This window comes from Pelobates fuscus, chromosome 6 (genome assembly GCF_036172605.1).
Source record: "Pelobates fuscus isolate aPelFus1 chromosome 6, aPelFus1.pri, whole genome shotgun sequence".
Taxonomy (NCBI): Eukaryota; Metazoa; Chordata; class Amphibia; order Anura; family Pelobatidae; genus Pelobates; species Pelobates fuscus.
In genome coordinates, this window is record NC_086322.1 from 234,614,157 (window position 1) to 234,632,569 (window position 18,413).

At 36.0% G+C, this 18,413-nt stretch overlaps 3 protein-coding genes across 6 annotated transcripts in view; all 3 read right to left on the reverse strand.

Moving 5' to 3' along the window:
* HOXB3 (homeobox B3) overlaps positions 1 to 18,413 on the reverse strand; it is a 51,539-nt gene that overhangs the window by 23,868 nt on the left and 9,258 nt on the right. The window contains exon 1 of one of the 4 annotated variants that reach the window (XM_063458869.1): positions 14,208 to 14,260. The exons of 1 other annotated variant lie outside the window; for it this stretch is intronic. The gene's annotated coding sequence lies outside the window, so the exon portion shown is untranslated. Of the gene's footprint in view, positions 1 to 5,039; positions 5,100 to 5,152; positions 5,212 to 14,207; positions 14,261 to 18,413 lie in introns of those variants that run through there. 2 more of the 4 variants (XM_063458871.1, XM_063458870.1) reach the window with 2 other exon arrangements.
* On the reverse strand, positions 202 to 1,862 carry HOXB4 (homeobox B4). Its single transcript, XM_063458878.1, has 2 exons — positions 1,109 to 1,862; positions 202 to 524 (listed from the first exon to the last, which is right to left on the reverse strand). Exons 1-2 carry the CDS (start codon positions 1,509 to 1,511, stop codon positions 223 to 225), a joined length of 705 nt encoding a protein of 234 aa, XP_063314948.1. The 5' UTR covers positions 1,512 to 1,862; the 3' UTR covers positions 202 to 222.
* On the reverse strand, positions 15,307 to 17,799 carry HOXB5 (homeobox B5). The gene is made up of 2 exons (XM_063458877.1): positions 16,971 to 17,799; positions 15,307 to 15,957 (listed from the first exon to the last, which is right to left on the reverse strand). Exons 1-2 carry the CDS (start codon positions 17,491 to 17,493, stop codon positions 15,710 to 15,712), a joined length of 771 nt encoding a protein of 256 aa, XP_063314947.1. The 5' UTR covers positions 17,494 to 17,799; the 3' UTR covers positions 15,307 to 15,709.

Below are 18,413 nucleotides of genomic sequence, written 5' to 3' on the forward strand. Positions count from 1 at the left end.
TGAAACATAGATCTATCTTCTCCAAATCTGAAATCTATCTACAGAGGCTTCTCTTCAATGGAGACAAGGAACAAAGCCAAGTCTGCTTCTCTTTCCAGAGCGTTCTCTCCTCATATAAATAAAATAAGTTTAATTTTTGTCTTTGTGTGATTCATATTTCTAGTTGTTTATTTTTTATTTATTTTTTAATTAGTCCTGGAGATTTTTTTTTGGTGGCTGGTTTTAAGGACACCCCATGTCCCCCTTGGTCAGGTTTTGGGGTCCAGTTATTTGGAGGCTTGCGGGGGTGTTAGATCTGATTTTGGTGTTGGGGAGTTTGTGGTCTTTCTTCCACTTCATTCTCCGGTTTTGAAACCAGATCTTGATTTGACGCTCAGAAAGACGCAAAGTGTGCGCAATTTCTATCCTTCGTCTGCGTGTCAGGTAGCGGTTGTAGTGAAATTCTTTCTCCAGCTCCAGAACCTGCTGCCTGGTGTAGGCTGTTCGTGACCGCTTACTGTCTGGCCCACAATAAGCAGGATTGGCTGCAATATAAATAAATACAAATAAAGAATACATAAAATAAAAAAAATCTCAGTCCTACATATACATATACAATGAATACTTTGTTACCCTAGGGTGTCTTATGCTGGATAAACAGGGACAAAACAGCAGTGTTTAAGCTGGGAGTTTGCCTAATAGAACACCCTTAGGCTATCCCAAACCATGAATTATATACACGTTCTGTTTAAGTGGTTAGTGCTATAATATAGCAGATTGTTACATAATGTCAAGCTTGCGCTTTCTAACAACCCCACGTTTAAAGTGACAGGAAGCAGTGAAAGTTTACCCAATCTGCCACTTAAAACACAAATTAGCAAAACATTAAAATCTTGGTCAAGGAAAGCAAACCCCCCTCCCCTACATACACACACACACCATACTAAAACGGGGGCTTTGGAGAAATTTGAGGAGGATGGTAACTTAACTTCAAAGGCAGCTGGCCAAAGAGTGCAATAAAAATTTATGGAGGATGTAATTATACTGCCCTGCAAACAGCACATCGTAAATCTCATCATTTTTTTACTCCAAGTCCTGGGGAAAGAAGACACAACTAGTGTACACTTACCAGTTGAGATGTGCACTTTCTTCATCCAAGGGTAGACTACCGGATCCTGGCAAGGAGAGTCCAGGGGCTTGCTGTCCAGGGATATTTGGCTGCAGGATGGAGGTGAATTGGGGCTGGTGGACTGACCGTTGTGCTTGTCTTCGGGGATCAGTCCTGCTGGGGGGTGAGTCCTGGGGGACACTACAGAGGGCTGGAGTCCAGAGCCCTGGCAGGGAGGATAGGGCTGGCTGGAGCTGGGGGCTCGGGGGTAGGTCGCCCCATGTTGGTAGCTGCTGTCCCTCTTGTGGTTGCTGAAATAGTCCTGAGAATGGCTGGGGAGGTAATCACTCTGGGAGTACTCCTCACACGGTGGAAATTTGGGGTCCACATAATTGGAACTAATCAGAAACGAGCTCATAGTCATTTATTTGTTTGAATTGCACCCAAACCCATGTAACAATTTATTCCTGGAGCCCCAGTCGTTTTCCTGTTTGGTGAAACCCTCCTACTTAATGTCAAGTGAACAAAGTTGGCTTTTGCATGTGACACCCAGAGCCAATGGGAACGTTTCAACCATCCCCGGATAAGGAAACATGTTCAACAGCCCCAGCAACATCAGTCAGGTTATCAGCCCCCATCCCCTGTGTTCTAATTAATGATCCACCCATTCTGATACCTTCTTACATCCCTTGACTTTACATAATGATCTGAACTAAGGTAGGGTGCATCCACAGCCAAACAGCCCTAAATCCTTAGGAAAACTGAAAATATATATTTAGACTTAATATAAAGTGCACCCTCCTCCCCTTCTTCCCTCCTCCTAATACCTCCAGCCAAAACTGAAACAGGTATTCAGAGCACAGCTTTAAATATCAGCAATAGTCTCAGCGGCTGTCTTGTGTCTGCAGAAAAAAAAGGTTTGTAGGACCTTGTCAGAGACAGATAAGTCTTGCATTAGATCGATAGAAAATTCATCAACTAATTCGGAGATACTTGCTTTACTAAATTCCATTTAGGTACAATATTAAATTGGCAATTTGAAGGGCAAAACCGAAAATAAAAATACAGTCTCAGCACTAAAAACACACTGAAAAAAAATAATAATCATAAATTCTTTAAAATAGTAGATTTTATGACTTAAATCAAAGCAAGTTGAGCTGCTGAACTCTGTTATATAAACAGCATGTTTTTCATCAGCTCCTTGCAATCATCACATCATTAACTGATTATATGTAATCGTGAATCTTCTCTCAAACCTTGATATTATCCAGAGATTATTCAGCTGGAGGCATTTGTAAAAAAAAAAAAAAAAAAAAAAAAGATAAATAATAAAAATGGTTTATGAAATCAGTTCGACGCAAAACTGCGTCAAGTTCCAGCCGCGTCTGTAGCGTTTGCGTCAACTGCATATTCCCCCAGACACGAATTTGTGAAATTGCTGTTATCACACAAATTCGGATCTACAGGGTACATACAGAAGACAGACATGTCTGTAAATCTCTTGAATTCTTGCTGTCTGTCCGATGCTAGGTAAAGGATAAAATTATTAACTTCCAGATTCAGATTCATACACGCTAATATCCAGACAAACACAAATTAAATTTGTTATATACGACCTTAATGAACATTTAATACTTTTATGGAGAGACATTAATGCATAATTTGCCAGAATTATAGATTCGGGCCAAGATTCCATAATAATATTTTACGTGGATACTTAGATCTTAGAATGAAGGCTATATGGAAGAGGTGACACAGTGTAAATAGACAGTAACAATTATTACATTTATGGATAATTGGAGATAACACCTGGGGTGAAGAATAGGGAAACTTTCCAAATAGAATATTAAATAAATACACAAATATTCAAGTCTATTTTAGAGAGGAATATTTATGTAAACCAAGTCACAAAAATAAATAAAAAAAATGTATCTGGTTTAAAAATTGAGGTTATTCCAAACAGGGCTGTGATTATAGAAAACATCCGTAAGTGACAACGCATGTTTGCATATATTGTGTGTGTGTATATATATTACATTTTGTGTGTGTGTGTGTGTGTGTATATATATATATACACACACACAATATTTGAAAAATAATAATTAAAAACACATATGTGTGTTTATATATACATACATACACACATACACACATATATAATACATATATCAGATATATATCTATATAACACACACACACACACATATATAAAATACATATATCAGATATATTTCTATAACACACACACACATACACATATATATATTGTCCTTTGAAACAAACTAAATAATACATTGTATTGTTAAATCCAAAGTCATATTTTTTAAAACTAGCCATGTGTGCTTAATAAATAAACTAACCAACCTTTTAGTGCCGATATTTTACCTTAAAAATTCAAGATTTGTAGAAGAAAGTGCTATCAATGGCTAATAATTGCAGCTCTCTGATTAAAGTGGAAGTGCACAGATTGAATAATAGCAATAATCAGCATGCATATCACGGTATTAAATATAATACACTTGGGACTATCTGTAATAATCCTCCAACATAATACAAAGTATGGAAGGAGACGGGATGGACATGATGGAGATAGGTACTCAAACCTACCAATATTATTATTATTATTATTATTATCATAAACAAATATAACTCATTGTCTCTATCATCAAACTTAACATTTGGTTCAGGGTAGTGATATATTTCTGTGCCTGTGAACATAGAAATCGTTCTTTACACAAGCACTTCTTCACAGATCATATAACAGAGAGAACATGTAAATGGTAATCCTTAGAAAGGCAATTTTTATTTATTTGTTTGTTTGTTTTTAATTGCATATATACATGTGCATGTCTGCCTGTAAGTAAGTTTATAAGCCTAGGTCTATGTGTGTCTACCAGTGAACATATATGTATGTCATGAATGTCCCTCTGTGTGGTTATGTGTAGATGTCTATGTGTGCATGCATGTGTATGTGTTTAGGTGTATGTCTGTGTACATGGTCATCTAGTCTATGAATTAATGCAAATATCTATGTGCATGTTTTTGTTTATATGTATATATATATATATTTACATGTGGTACATATCTGTGTGTGAATACATGGCTGGGTGAACCTGTATATGTATATGTATGCATATATGGGTGTATATTTGTGTTTTTGTCTAAAGATATGTCCTTATCAGTGTCTGTATTTGTTGATTGCATGCTCATGTGTGTCTGCAGTTATGTATGTCTAAGTGCACGTATGTTTGTGTGTATGTATGAATGTATTTATTGAAAAAGTGAAGCAACACATTAGAAACACTGATGGTATCTTGATGGCAACCTTTATGTTACATATCACAAAGCAATCATTACATTATAAGCCACTTTCTTAGTGCACACCCCACATACCAATCACCTTAAATTCACCTCCAACACACCAACAAAGTTGCTATGGTATGGAAGGATAGGCCTTGACCTATACATTATCTTCATTACCATTTGTTATTCAAGAAACAATAGCTTTTCTTTCTCAGTTAAAATTCAATCTTATTTTCAAGGATTTTGCCCCTGTAACGTGCAGTGGATTGACTCAAGTCAGTAGTTACCCCACAGTCTGTCACATTTTAAAGTGACAGGCACCCAACCAGTTGTTTTTAGCACACTGGTTTCACCAGTAGTTTTCTAACAATAGCCCAATTGGAACTAAGCCGAGTAATCCAATATTTCCTCCACTGTTGTTTTAACTTGAGACTTGTCCTACCACCCACTTCCTTAGATCTTTCTACACTGCTACCAGGCACTGAAAGGGTTACTTAACATTCTCATTCATTGCGGTCACTGCGAATATACCTTTTTTTTTTTTTTTTAACCTGTTTTGTTCTTATCTCTCTTATACCCCCCACCTCCTGCAACATCCTTGACTCCTGCTCAATATTGCCCACCCCCTTTCCAAATCAAATTAACCTACCTTGCTGGGACAGTGCAAGTCCCAGTCGTGAGCCCCTTTTCCTCCTTCATTAAAAAAAAAAAGGAAATACAAAACAAAATGTGTCCACAAGAGAGTATACAAGGAGCCCCCACCTCTCTGCCATGTCTTCTTCATCCTTCTTTCCCCTAGAACTTTAATGTAGCCCAGTCTAATGAATTAAAGGGCTCTGCTCCTTCCTGTGGTCAGAGGCAGGCCTTGTGATCAGATTTGTCGCAGATATCACCCTTTTTTGGTGAATTAATCTCATACTTTTGTCATCCTTTGTTAAACAGCGAGGCGTGGTGTGTGAATCCCTATGGCATTTTCATATTACTTACAAACTGTGACCTGCGATTCACCCTGCCTTAGCCTCTCCCACTCTCAACACTGAGCTCGCTTTAATTGTTGCCTGATATTGAATCAGTACTCGGAAAGAGGAAAAAATAGAACGGGAGAATTATACTGACACTATGTTACAGGGTCCTACACTGAGCCAAGGTTTGTCAATGTCATTCAGACCTTGTCCCTGTCTATAGCAAAACGCAGGGGAGCACAGAATATCCAGACTGGGACACCCACGTTTCTTCATCTAGAGTTAGACAGAATGCATATTAGGCTTTACAATAAGATCACCTATAGCAGTATACAAAGGATTGCCAGCAGATCCTGCGATTAAACGACAAATAATAATAATAATAATAATAATAATAATAATAATAAGCAGGGCTGTATATTAGATACGTGGGCTTAAAACATTCAGCTTTTTTAGGATATTAATATTGCACCGGAAGTCATATATTTTGCTGATCATATGATTTACTATTATCATGACTGTTCACTAATGTGAGAATTTTAGGGGACTTCCAAGTGAATGTCTAATATTAAGGCCGAACTGGAAAAGTTCTCTAAGTCAATAGAGCTTTTAGTTCAGATACGTTGGTCTTAAATGTGAAATTCACTTTGAATTCTCGTTTTAATAAATAACCCTGTATATGGATAGACAGATAGATAAAGAGAGATAGAGAAAGAGAGAGATAAATAACTATAGACAGACAGACAGATAGATAGAAAGATAGAAAGATATAGAAAGATAGATAGATAGATGGAGAGAGAGAGAGAGATAAATATAGACTGATAGATAGATAGATAGATAGATAGATAGATAGATAGATAGACATGTAGATATATAGATAGATGATAGATAGATAGATAGATAGATAATAGATAGATAGATAGAAAGACATGTAGATAGATAGATAGATGATAGATAGATAGATAGATAGATATATAGATAGATAGATAGAAAGACATGTTTAGATAGATAGATAGATAGATATATAGATGATTGATAGATAGATGATAGATAGATAGAAAGACATGTAGATAGATAGATAGATAGATAGAGAGATAAAGAGAAATATAGACTGATAGATAGAGAGATAGATAGATAGAAAGACATGTAGATAGATAGATAGATGATAGATAGATAGATAGATAAAAAGACATGTAGATAGATAGATAGATGATAGATAGATAGATAGATAGATGGAGAGAGAGAGAGAGAGAGAGAGAGAGAAATATAGACGGATAGATAGATAGATAGAACGACATGTAGATAGATAGATGATAGATAGATGATAGATAGATAGATAGATAGATGATAAATAGATAGATAGATAGATAGATGGAGAGAGAGAGAGAAATATAGACTGATAGATAGATAGATAGATAGATAGATAGGTAGATAGATAGATGGAGAGAGAGAGAGAAATATAGACGGATAGATAGATAGATAGATAGAAAGATAGATAGATAGATGGAGAGAGAGAGAGATAGACAGATAGATAGATAGATAGATAGATAGATAGATGGAGAGAGAGAGAGAGAGAGAGAGAAATATAGACTGATAGATAGATAGAAAGACATGTAGATAGATAGATAGATAGATGATAGATAGATAGGTAGATTTCTCTTATACTGATAAATATTCTTGTTAAAGGCCCTAGCACAAGGGACCTATATTTGATTGCCTGCATTTAGAGAAGTGTGCTCTTCTTTTTATTATTTCAAATTCCTATATATTTCTTATTAACCTACAAATCTGTAATTGCTACAAACCAAGCAACATGTCATATCTCAGAGTGGTGAGTCCATTATACTATTATGTACATATTTCAAAGTAGCAGAATACAATGTAAGTGATTATACTAATTATAATGCAACTCTGAGTTAGATGGTTAGATAGAGAGACAGATAGATAGATAGACAGAGAGACAGACAGACAGACGGATAGGTAGAATAATAGAATGATAGATAGATAGAGAGACAGACATATAGATAGACAGACAGACAGATAGGTAGAATAATAGATAGATAGATAGATAGATAGATAGATAGACAGAGAGACAGACAGATAGATAGACAGAATGACAGACAGATAGGTAGAATAATAGATAGATAGACAGAGAGATTGACAGATAGATAGACAGACAGAAAGACAGATAGGTAGAATAATAGAATGATAGATAGATAGATAGATAGAGAGACAGAAAGATAGACAGACAGACAGACAGATAGGTAGAATAATAGATAGATAGATAGATAGATAGACAGACAGATAGGTAGAATAATATAATTATAGATAGATAGACAGATAGATAGATAGATAGATAGATAGATAGAATGACTCCACAATATGCCTATGTCTAACGGTAACTTAGTTTCTGCTTGTATTGGCAATACATTAATATTTTATAGATGCAAGGAATATTTGCTATTGCCTATTTACATCCCATTGTGCTACAGGTTTATTACAGCAGGATATCTGTCTCTGGACATTTCCCTTAGTATAGATGATTTTGTGTTTGTTTACAATCTATGTGCTGTTCCTGCTGTTAGTCCCAACTGTATTAGTTTCCATTATATCTCCTCCATTTTGCTAATTATCCTAGTACAGTGCCTTGGCTAGTATCGAGAGCTCCCTTTCTTCTGCATACCATATTTTATGATTAATTACCCTGTAACAATACAATCCTGAATGGAGTCACTAACCCATGGTGTTATGAGCCCAACTTATTATATTTGTAGCATGGTTATTAGTATATGCATTTTTAAAGCGCCAACATATTCTGCAGCGCTGTAATTGTGGAAAAATACAGTATACAATATGCATACACAGATCTATATAAAAGGTAAAGGAGGGCCCTGCCTGATATATTAATACACCTCTGGATATACTGATTTCACATCTACAGAAAACAATACAATACTAATGCAAGTTTAGGTTGGTAGTCTAATTTTCGTATATAGTATCTATCTATCTATTTCTCTCTATCTATCTATCTATCTATCTATTTCTCTCTATCTATCTATCTATTTATCCCTCTCTATCTATTTATCTTTATATCTATCTATCTATCTATCTATCTATCTATCTATCTATCTATCTATCTTGGAAACCAGAGTAATCTGAATGTACCTTTCCTGGTTAAATACTTTGTTATTATTATTATCTATCTCTCATCTATCTATCTATCTATTTATCTCTCTCTCTCTCTCTCTATCTATCTATCTATTTATCTCTCTCTCTCTCTCTATCTATCTATCTATTTATCTCTCTCTATCTATCTATTTATCTTTCTCTCTCTCTCTATCTAGCTATCTTTTTTATCTATCTATCTATCTATCTATTTATTCATTTTTATCACTGTCTGATAGGGTGTTTTCCACCATACACTGTTGTGTAGAATATTTAGTGACACATATTGAACTCAGCACGGTTCCAGCGAAGTTTGAGCTTTATATTTAGTTAATGATTTCTCCTAAAAATAAATATTGCATGCTGGTGCCTGAACATGTACCAGCACAAAGAATATTCCCAATGGGTCCCGTATTCCAGAACGGACTCTGCCTCTGTAGCACTGCACAGGTACCTACCTAAACCTCTACAAGGTAGGTTTGAGATCCTTTACTCTCACTCCACATACCTTAATATTTCAATCCCTACGTTATGTCAGCAATTTCCCAAGCAGAATATTAACCCTAAGTATTATAAAGGTATATTTACTAAAATGTTGCAGAGGTTTGTGGAGCTGTAAGACGTCTTTTGGCAAAATAGCAGAGCTTTAAAAATAGTTCTAGAAGATATTGAGACAGTTTTAGAACTTATGTTGGCCTGAATGTTTCAAGTTCAGAGCTCGGTACACACAGGATGAGTGGTACCGAACTAGGGCAGAGTGTGTGTCTGACTCGCCATATTCCATACACACATTTACACTATCGTTCTAGAACTCGGAATCTGGGAAACAGATGGCTTGAGATTTCGTAACCCGATTACTATTTCTCAAATGTCAACATGGATATTTTGCTGGGTTCGGCTATTTCTAGAAAACATTTGTGTGCGAGTAGGCTGTGTAGCATGTACTCTTGTATAGTTAGTGAATGTCCCTTTTAATAACTTATTATTGTGTAAGTGTATTATTTGGGTATATTAGTTAAGATATAAATCCAATTAGGTGGGAACCGAATTAAAAAGAAAATTAGACCAAAATAGTCAAACTGGAGCAAATCTTAGATTTCCCCACTCGGTAATTACATTCTGCATTTTGCAGCTTCTTAGCTCAGCACAACTAGAAATAATCAGAATAAATCCTGCAATATATTAAAAGCAGACACGAGTGACTTTCCTAGAGGCTTTTCTATACAGATCTATGTCCATAATCTATTCTTTTACTGTTTTGTTCATGCACATCACCTACACTTCCGAGAGAAAACTTTACTTTTAAAGAAAGCCTTGGGGTGTGTTAGTGATATGCAAGTGTACCTTTTTTTAAATTACTTAAATGAATAGCTGTGACACACACACAATAAATACATATATAATTTAATTTTTTTTAAAGTTATGTTTTACTCAAACTTTTTTTACATTTAAGTAATTTCAAATACATAAATATTTATTTTATTTATTTAAAATTACTTACATATAGAAAAATAAAATAAAATAATGTTTTTCTTCGCCTGAGATAGTACTGGGGATGTCAGGTGTTTGGCAGAAGAATTGAGTTTCCCCTTGATCCCCTTACCATAGTACTCCACTTCTCCTAAAACACAAAGTATGTTAGTAATCCTCCAGAAGTGAGTGCTTCTCCCCTGACACTTGCACACAATCCCATTCCAATCCTTATGGATCTATAGCGCTGCAGTGGTGAGTCAGGCACAGCGTAAACTTTTGACCTTCCACTTTTTGACCCCATGAACTATAATAAGGTGCAAACAAGCCTCTGGCAGGCTTCTCTCTGGTTTCAACAGACAGGCTGCAGGGATCACACTAACTAGCTTACTGGGAATACAATACTGTACATTTGTAGAAAATCTGGGAACGAAAACAACTCGATATTCTAAAATATTGGCGAGTATGTTATATTTGTTCTTAAATTAAATTGGATTATTTTGATTCTTAACCAAATGTCCATTTGATCTAGTGCTGAATTTATTATATACGGGATATAAGTACCCTGCTATAAATGGGTATACTGCAAACGAATTAAAGAGTATATACTTTATGGGCTAAGGTTTAAAACGTTTAGATTGCAAGCTTGTAGACAAGAAGTTCCACTTCTCGGGTATCTATATTATCGATATCCTTAATTATACATGTTCATTATCCAGCAATATAATATGTACTTGGGTATTACTATGAGTTTCTATCTTAGGAGGATCTATATGGAGATACATTTATGTGTACCTGAAAAAGATGGCTATATGCTACGTGTATAGTATATAAGGCATAGGGCCATGAGCTTGGTCTAAAGCGGGCTCTGCTGTTCAGTCAATGGTACTACAGGCCACCAATATCCCTTAGAATATCTTCAAAATTACATTCAAATATGTGTATCAAAGTTTTTTTTATGTAAAAAAAAACTATTTTTGCTTTGACTAATAGGTTCAGTTATTCTTTACAATGAAATATTGCCTAGCATTGGTTTTGAAGGCGATTTTAAAATAATAAATACAAAGAAATACAAAGCACTGTGCAGAAAACATGTGAAATCTAAAATTGTCTTATAGGAAGAAAAATAAGCTAAATGAATGAGCCATAAACCTGACTTGAGAGTGACCCGGGTGGGGTGAGATGCCCAGCAGAGGAGGCACAGCCCAGGCTTGGTGCTCTGTTCTGCACTAGTCTGCTGACCTCTCAATGATCCTTATACATGAATAATTAATAGCTTGTGTGCACCGCTTCTTCCATTCAGCATGCAAACCCCATTATCCTGCTAAAATGGCGATTTAATCGTTTAGAATAGCTGTGCTTTTTCAAATCATTCGAGCCCCCGTTTGCTTTTCATTTGATATTCCTAATTAAATCGTTTACCAGGTTTCAATCACTTCACTTACAGCCAAATAAAACATGCCACACATTTGGTTTCACAAAGTTCTATTGCGTTAAGGAGAGAAATGTTAAAAAAAAAAACAACAACACACACACAGAAAACACACACACACACACACACACATTGGCAATTATTGAAAATGTTAATTCCAGCAACATTGTAGCAAAGGTGAACAAGGGTTCAAGAATACTAATGAAATTCTGAGAGGGTAAAAGTGCAGTAATGGTGCTGCAGAGCAAGTCAGTGACGCAGTGCGAATTTTTAATGCAGGCTCGTTTGACGCAGTGCTAATGAGACATTGTGAATTCGTTTGGCGAGCAAATCTTTTTTCCCCCCTTGTCTTAAATTTTCAAACCAATTTCTATATTATTTAGAGATAGGGATCTATTATATAATATGGATTAAGTTATATTTATACGTGTGTTTGCGTGCTTAGTTGTGTGTGTGTGTGTGTTTCTTTGTTGCATTAAGCTTACTAACTATTGAAATGGATAATCTTGTATTTAACAAATGTTACAAATTTGGATTTCCATCGATCTACCAATAAAACACGTCCAGGCTTGGAAAAGTGATCAAATTATAGATGTAAATGATGGATCAATCCTGTTACACACTGAGTCACTGACAGAAGACACTAAATGCACATATTTAGCGTTTAGATAAATTAAGTCAGCATCGTTCTCTTATACACACTTAGTTCATATATTTATTTGTATGAAAACGAATGACAGTAAAATAGAATATATTTTTTGCAGAATATATGTGTGATATAGTTTGTCTAAACTAATGTAACAAAAACACACACACACACACATATTAAAATAGTTTAAATAATGTAAATGTACACACCAATATGATCACACTGAATAATATCATAAAATACAATCTGCACAAACCGACACACATAATGTGAATATAACATTGTTTGAAATGCATACACACAAACACACACACACACACAATCATATACACTAATTATATAGCATGAAATTAAGGGCGATCATTTAGACAGCAATACGCCCATACACGTGCATTGTGTGTGTTTAGCAGTTTAATTGTGCTACACACACACACACACACACACAGCTGTAAACCGTGGGCCTTGAATCTGAGAGGATAGCTTGCAGTTTGGCAGACTTTTAAGTTATTTCAGCTGCAAAGTTAACACCTATTTATCTTATATATATATTTTTTTAAACTATAAAAAATAGAGGAAACCAGTTTAAAACTCAGTGAAAATTCTCTGTCTGCACAGACATATCCCAGCCTTCCTGTTTACTCTGTAACACCTCATCTTCCTGCAAGAGTAAAAAAAACACCCACACAACTTTCTGCTGCAAGGGGAGTGGGCACAGCCTGCACTACCCCTGTGAATGACCCCACCCCGCAGCCCTATACAAGGCCACAGGCCTACAAATATGCATATATTGAAAAATAAAAATAATAAATAGAAAGTGTGTGTGTGTGTGTGTGTAATATCCGCTCTCTATCTCTACCTGTCTGTCTCTTTCTCTCCATATCCACACACACACACACACACACACACACGCACACACACACACACACACACACACACACACTTTTATAACATATAATTTTGCAACCTATAATTTTGAAGTAAGTTTAGCTTTTAGTCTCCTTACACAGCCCAGTGTAATATGACTCGCTAAATGACCTTCGGATGATTTGTCATCTGTAATTCGCTACAAAATCCATTTCGCGTGACAGCAAAGAAAACTGGTTTTTGGAAATAAAATTCGGAGCCTGGACCAGATGTTATGTCTGCAGGCTAAACATTGGAAACAGAGGCACCTTGTAGAATATGTGTTTAAAAGTTATACCAGTCTGCGTTTTACTAAAAGAAAAAAATATACATATATATATATATAAGGGGAAAAAAAGAATATGTTTGTGTGTGTGTGTGTGTTTACAGTTCTGAAATACTGTGAACACAGAAAGACGTAATATTGTGTAAATAGATAGGTATTCCAGAAACCATAGACTTTTGTTGTTATGGAGATCAAAGGGTGTTTCAAAGAGTGATAAAAGGAAGATTGATAAGAAATTAACTGAAGGTTGAAACGTATATTCTTATTTTATATCTATCTATCTATCTATCTATCTATCTATTTCTCTATCTATATATATATATGTCTATCTGTCTGTCTGTCTGTTGATGTCATTTTCTTTCTCACCCTGAGTATCTATCTCTCTCTTTCTCTCTGTCGTCTATCTATCTATCTATCTATCTATCTATCTATCTTTGTGTATGCATAGAATAGAGAAAAAGAGGTTCTGACAGTATTCACCCATATTTTCTTTGTTTTATGTTTTCAGTTAGTTTGTAGCCTTTACAAAGTCAATCTGGTTTTTTTTTTACAAAAACTGCACCTCTTTTTTTTCTATTTTGCACGTTTTTCCTTGTGAATTCATTTGCCAATATAACAATGCTAACACACCACACCATTTAAGACATCCTAATGATTACATGTTCTTTAGTTGCAATCTATACGTTAAAAGAAATACCCTCCCTGTAAGCTTTGAAAGGTCACACATATGCAGGTCCCCACATGATCTACACGAATGGTAACACCTGTCAACGTTATGTTCTGAAACCCTTGCTGTTCTTATATTCTAAGAATATTGTCTAACGTTTGGTTCTCTCTGCTAACACATAAAGTGACTATGAGCTCTCCCATTAAGCCCTGTGCTTGTAGGAAACACCCTAGAATGAGAGACTTTAAAAGTATATGGTTAAGAATATAGATAGAATACTTACTTTTATTGCAGATCCTTTCGTCTTCTGCAGTAGGTAGGAAACCTGCACAGTCTGATATGGCTTCCACCAGCTCATCTGCTAAAATACTAACTCACAGCGTCCCTAGTAAGCCAGTAAAACTGTCACTTAACATTCCGGAGAATGTGAAATATATTGTACAATGTCAACTCCCTAAAACCATAAACCTAACTTTATGGACCTCACGTGACTTTTGAGAGCCAGTGAGGGGGTATCTGTCTGAGGTCTGGGCGATTTTTACGATCTAACTTCTAGATAAAAACGAACCCATTTGACATGTAAATGTCATACCTACTTGGGGTTTAGTTTGCTTCTACAAAAATAGCAAATGGAAGTGTGTTCAGCCAGCTTTTAAAGTCTCCTAGAAGGGCCCAAACTGTGCAGACTGGGGGTAAGTTTTTCAACTTTCGTTCTTGAAACAATATCATAATTGTCTTAAATGTTACCAGATCTTAATGTGTTTCTGTTCACTTGGGAGGTTCATTGATGTGATATCTCTGCATTGTATGGAGGAAAGATTTTATACAAAGCTAGGAGATTCCTCCTAGGCCACTTACCCCTTGATTATCCAGGCAGACTTTTCTTTCTACATAGCATAATATCATTAATTTATTAATCAGGATCGTTCGTGCTTTAAATGTGTTTTAAGAATGTTTTATGTTTGTTTTTGATTCTATGTATCTTCACAGTTAGCACAATTATAACGTTAAACACATATAAAAATGTCTGTACAAATATGTATATTGTAAAGAAAGAGAGAGACCAGGTTGTTGTTTTTTTATATATCAGGAGAGATGTTTAATTATTTCTACAAACAATTACAAAAAAATGGCATATCTTCAGGCAGCCAAAAGTGACAGGTACCTTTACATAACAAGTCATTCACTCCCCCCCCCCCCCCCCCCCATCCCCCAACATATATCACACCATCATTAGGCTAACCTTACAAGAAGAAGATAGTAAACACAATCAGGCCGAACATATTCTGCCTAAAAGTCTAAAAACAACAATTAAAATAATAATAATTATTATTATAATAATAAAAATATATATATCAAAATAAAAAATAATAACCCATAAACACAGACTTCACATTGATATAACACAACTCAGGAGCCTTGTTTTAGTGCATTGATAGCCTACCTGGCCTGACACAGAAATTACCCAGACCTGTAAATGTAAAACATCACTTTTTTTTTTATTATTAGCAATTATAAATTAAGTTATACCATATAAGAGCTTTTATAAACATGCGATGTTCTCCAAAGCAGCATTATGTCACGGTCACAAACATTTAGGACAACACCGGAATTGAGAGCATTGGATGCAACAAGATATGAGAAAAAAAAATGGGGAACAATCCACTTGGAAAAAAATAATACCCCACCTCATTGTGTCCATAATACCGACATGCCAAGAGGTGACCAAACAAGTGCCCTATGTAGGAGCCCTGGGTATAGTCCAGTGAGGGAACTACTGGCCCTTCAGGGCTGGAAGGCACTGGCTGTGGTAGCCAAACTCATGCTTTTTAATTTGTTATCTTTTTTCCATTTCATCCTCCTGTTCTGGAACCAGATTTTGATCTGACGCTCAGACAGGCACAGGGCATGGGCTATCTCGATTCTCCTTCTTCTGGTCAGGTACCTATTAAAGTGGAACTCTTTCTCCAGCTCCAGGGTCTGGTAACGGGTGTAGGCTGTTCTCGCCCGTTTCCCATCAGGACCTGTCATATCTGCATCATGGGGGGACAACGTTCTGGGTTATTAGTGGCACAATCCCATTGTAACCTTTGAGTTCCTCCACCCACACACCTGTATGGACTGTGTCTAAAACACTGCAATTAGGAGAGCACCCCTTAACTTTGTACAGTGTAGCTACCATATTGGCTATTATTGCATTTTATTTTTTTATTTACATCTTTTAGCCTACTCTACAGATTCTTCACAGACATGTATAATCTGTGTTTCATTTTCATTATTATACATTATTATACACGCTTTAATAAAAATCACACAGCATAGCATCAACTGTTATATATCTATATTTTATTTCATGGAATAATGTGCTTGATGATATGTACATGACATTAAACAGTATTACTAACTTCCCTGATATTTTATTTTTAGAAAAAAATGAAAATACAAATCACGATACATTTTATCATTAATTTACATCTCAAGTGTTTGTTGTTGTTTTTTTAAGATTACATTATGAATCACGACTTTATAGCTCATTGTGTTGTCTGTCTAGTTTGAGCAGTGTTAAATTATATCTGTCTGCCAGCTTGCCTGTCTGTCTGTCTGTCTGCCTGTCTATCTTTCTGTCTGTCTGTCTGTCTGTCTGTCTATCTATCTGTCTATCTATTTTTATGTATCTATTTTACACACACACACACACACATATATATATATATATATATATATATATATATATATATACATCATTTTTTAGTACAGTTTTAATTTATTACGTGGTATATATTAAATTCAGCCCATTTTATTTATTATACTAATTCCATATAATGCTATATTATATCCCTTGATATTAAACCCGCCGTGTTCTATCCTATTTTACGTCACTGGCTTTAGAACGTTGTGTTGCAATCTTGTCTCACCTTGCCTGAACCCCTCATTCTTTAAATGGTTCTGTGCAAAATGGACACTTCGAGAAAAAAATAAAACCCAAATTCAGGACTTTTTATCGCCTTTGCCCCGGAAAATGAGAAAATACAAAAAGCAGCCGTACCGTGACTGATGTGCAGTTTCCTCATCCAAGGAAATATCTGTGGAGTTTGTCCGTCTGCACTGGCTCCTCCTGATGGACTACTCTCTGGCTGTGCCCTTGATGTGCTGCTGGTGCTGCTGCTGGTTCTTGGGGTGGCTTCCTCGGTTTCTGAAGAAGCACTGGTCTCCTCAACCTCTGTGAAGTGGGTACTAGAGCTGGCAGGGTCTGAGGGGGTAGGCTCACTCTTCCCCCCATGGCTCTGGGACTCTGGGGAGGAGAGGGGGCAGCTGGAAGCTGCTCTGAATCTGTTCTCCTGGGCTGGGAACCCTCCCGAGCTATCCCCATAGTGGCTGCTGGAAGCTGCTCCCCGGCTGACGCTGAGGTCCATTCCATTGTAGTTGTAACCATAAGAGGTGGAATGCATGCTGCCTGTCTCCCTGTAAGAGCCGTTCACATTGCTGTTGCCAGTCCCATAATTTAACACATGGTAGTCGGGGCCATTAGAATAGCGCCCTGAGAACGAGTTCACAAAGTAGGAACTCATTTGGGTGATTTTGGAGGCTTGATTTGTGGATCACCCCGTGCCTCACGATTTATGATGTATTAATGAATTATAGCAATGCACTGTACTTCGTTTTTGCTATGTATGCGGCCAAATATGGGGGTGTGGGTGCGTTTGGAAATCACGTGCTTTTGTTGACCAGTCGTAAATTCTCACTGATGACCTCAAGAGGTAATTCATGCTCTATGGTTACAAATAATGACGATCTGAGAATCGTTAGGCCCGAGTCAATGTACGGCTTCCAAAAAAAATCTCAGGGAAGAAGCTCTCTGCATGTTGTCAGAGCGCGACACCTACCGGAGAAACGGGGAACTTCTTCTGGGTACACACCCAAAAAAATAGCTCATTGCCCCCCTCCCCTCCCCCTCAACAAATTATAGGTTTCTTAAAATATATATATATATATATATATTTTTTTTTTTTTTTTTACACACACATATATAAAGTATCTTAATAACGAAACGTTAATATGTATAAAATAAATATTAAAATATATGTGTCTGCAAGAAAATTGCATTAACCCTATTTCAGCAATGGAATTGAATCGATGCTTTTTTCTTACACAGTACCCTTAACTATTTAAATAAAAATCCTAATATGCTTGAAAACCAATAATATGAGTTAGCAAGTTATGCCTTTGTGAAGAATAAATATTTTGTTTTTTTTATAAAGGGTTATTTAATTGAAGCTCAGAAATATTGCAATGCACATTGCATGCTATATATAAAATAGTCAGAAGTTAAAGCTACATGTGTGTAATGTGTATGGTTTTATAAAAATACCTGGCCTGATTAAAAGGGTTATATCTGCCCCACTATGTATACAATGGTACTAATAGAACCTACAATAGTTATGTCATAACCATAAATTTATATAACTATATTTAAAAAATTGCAATCGTT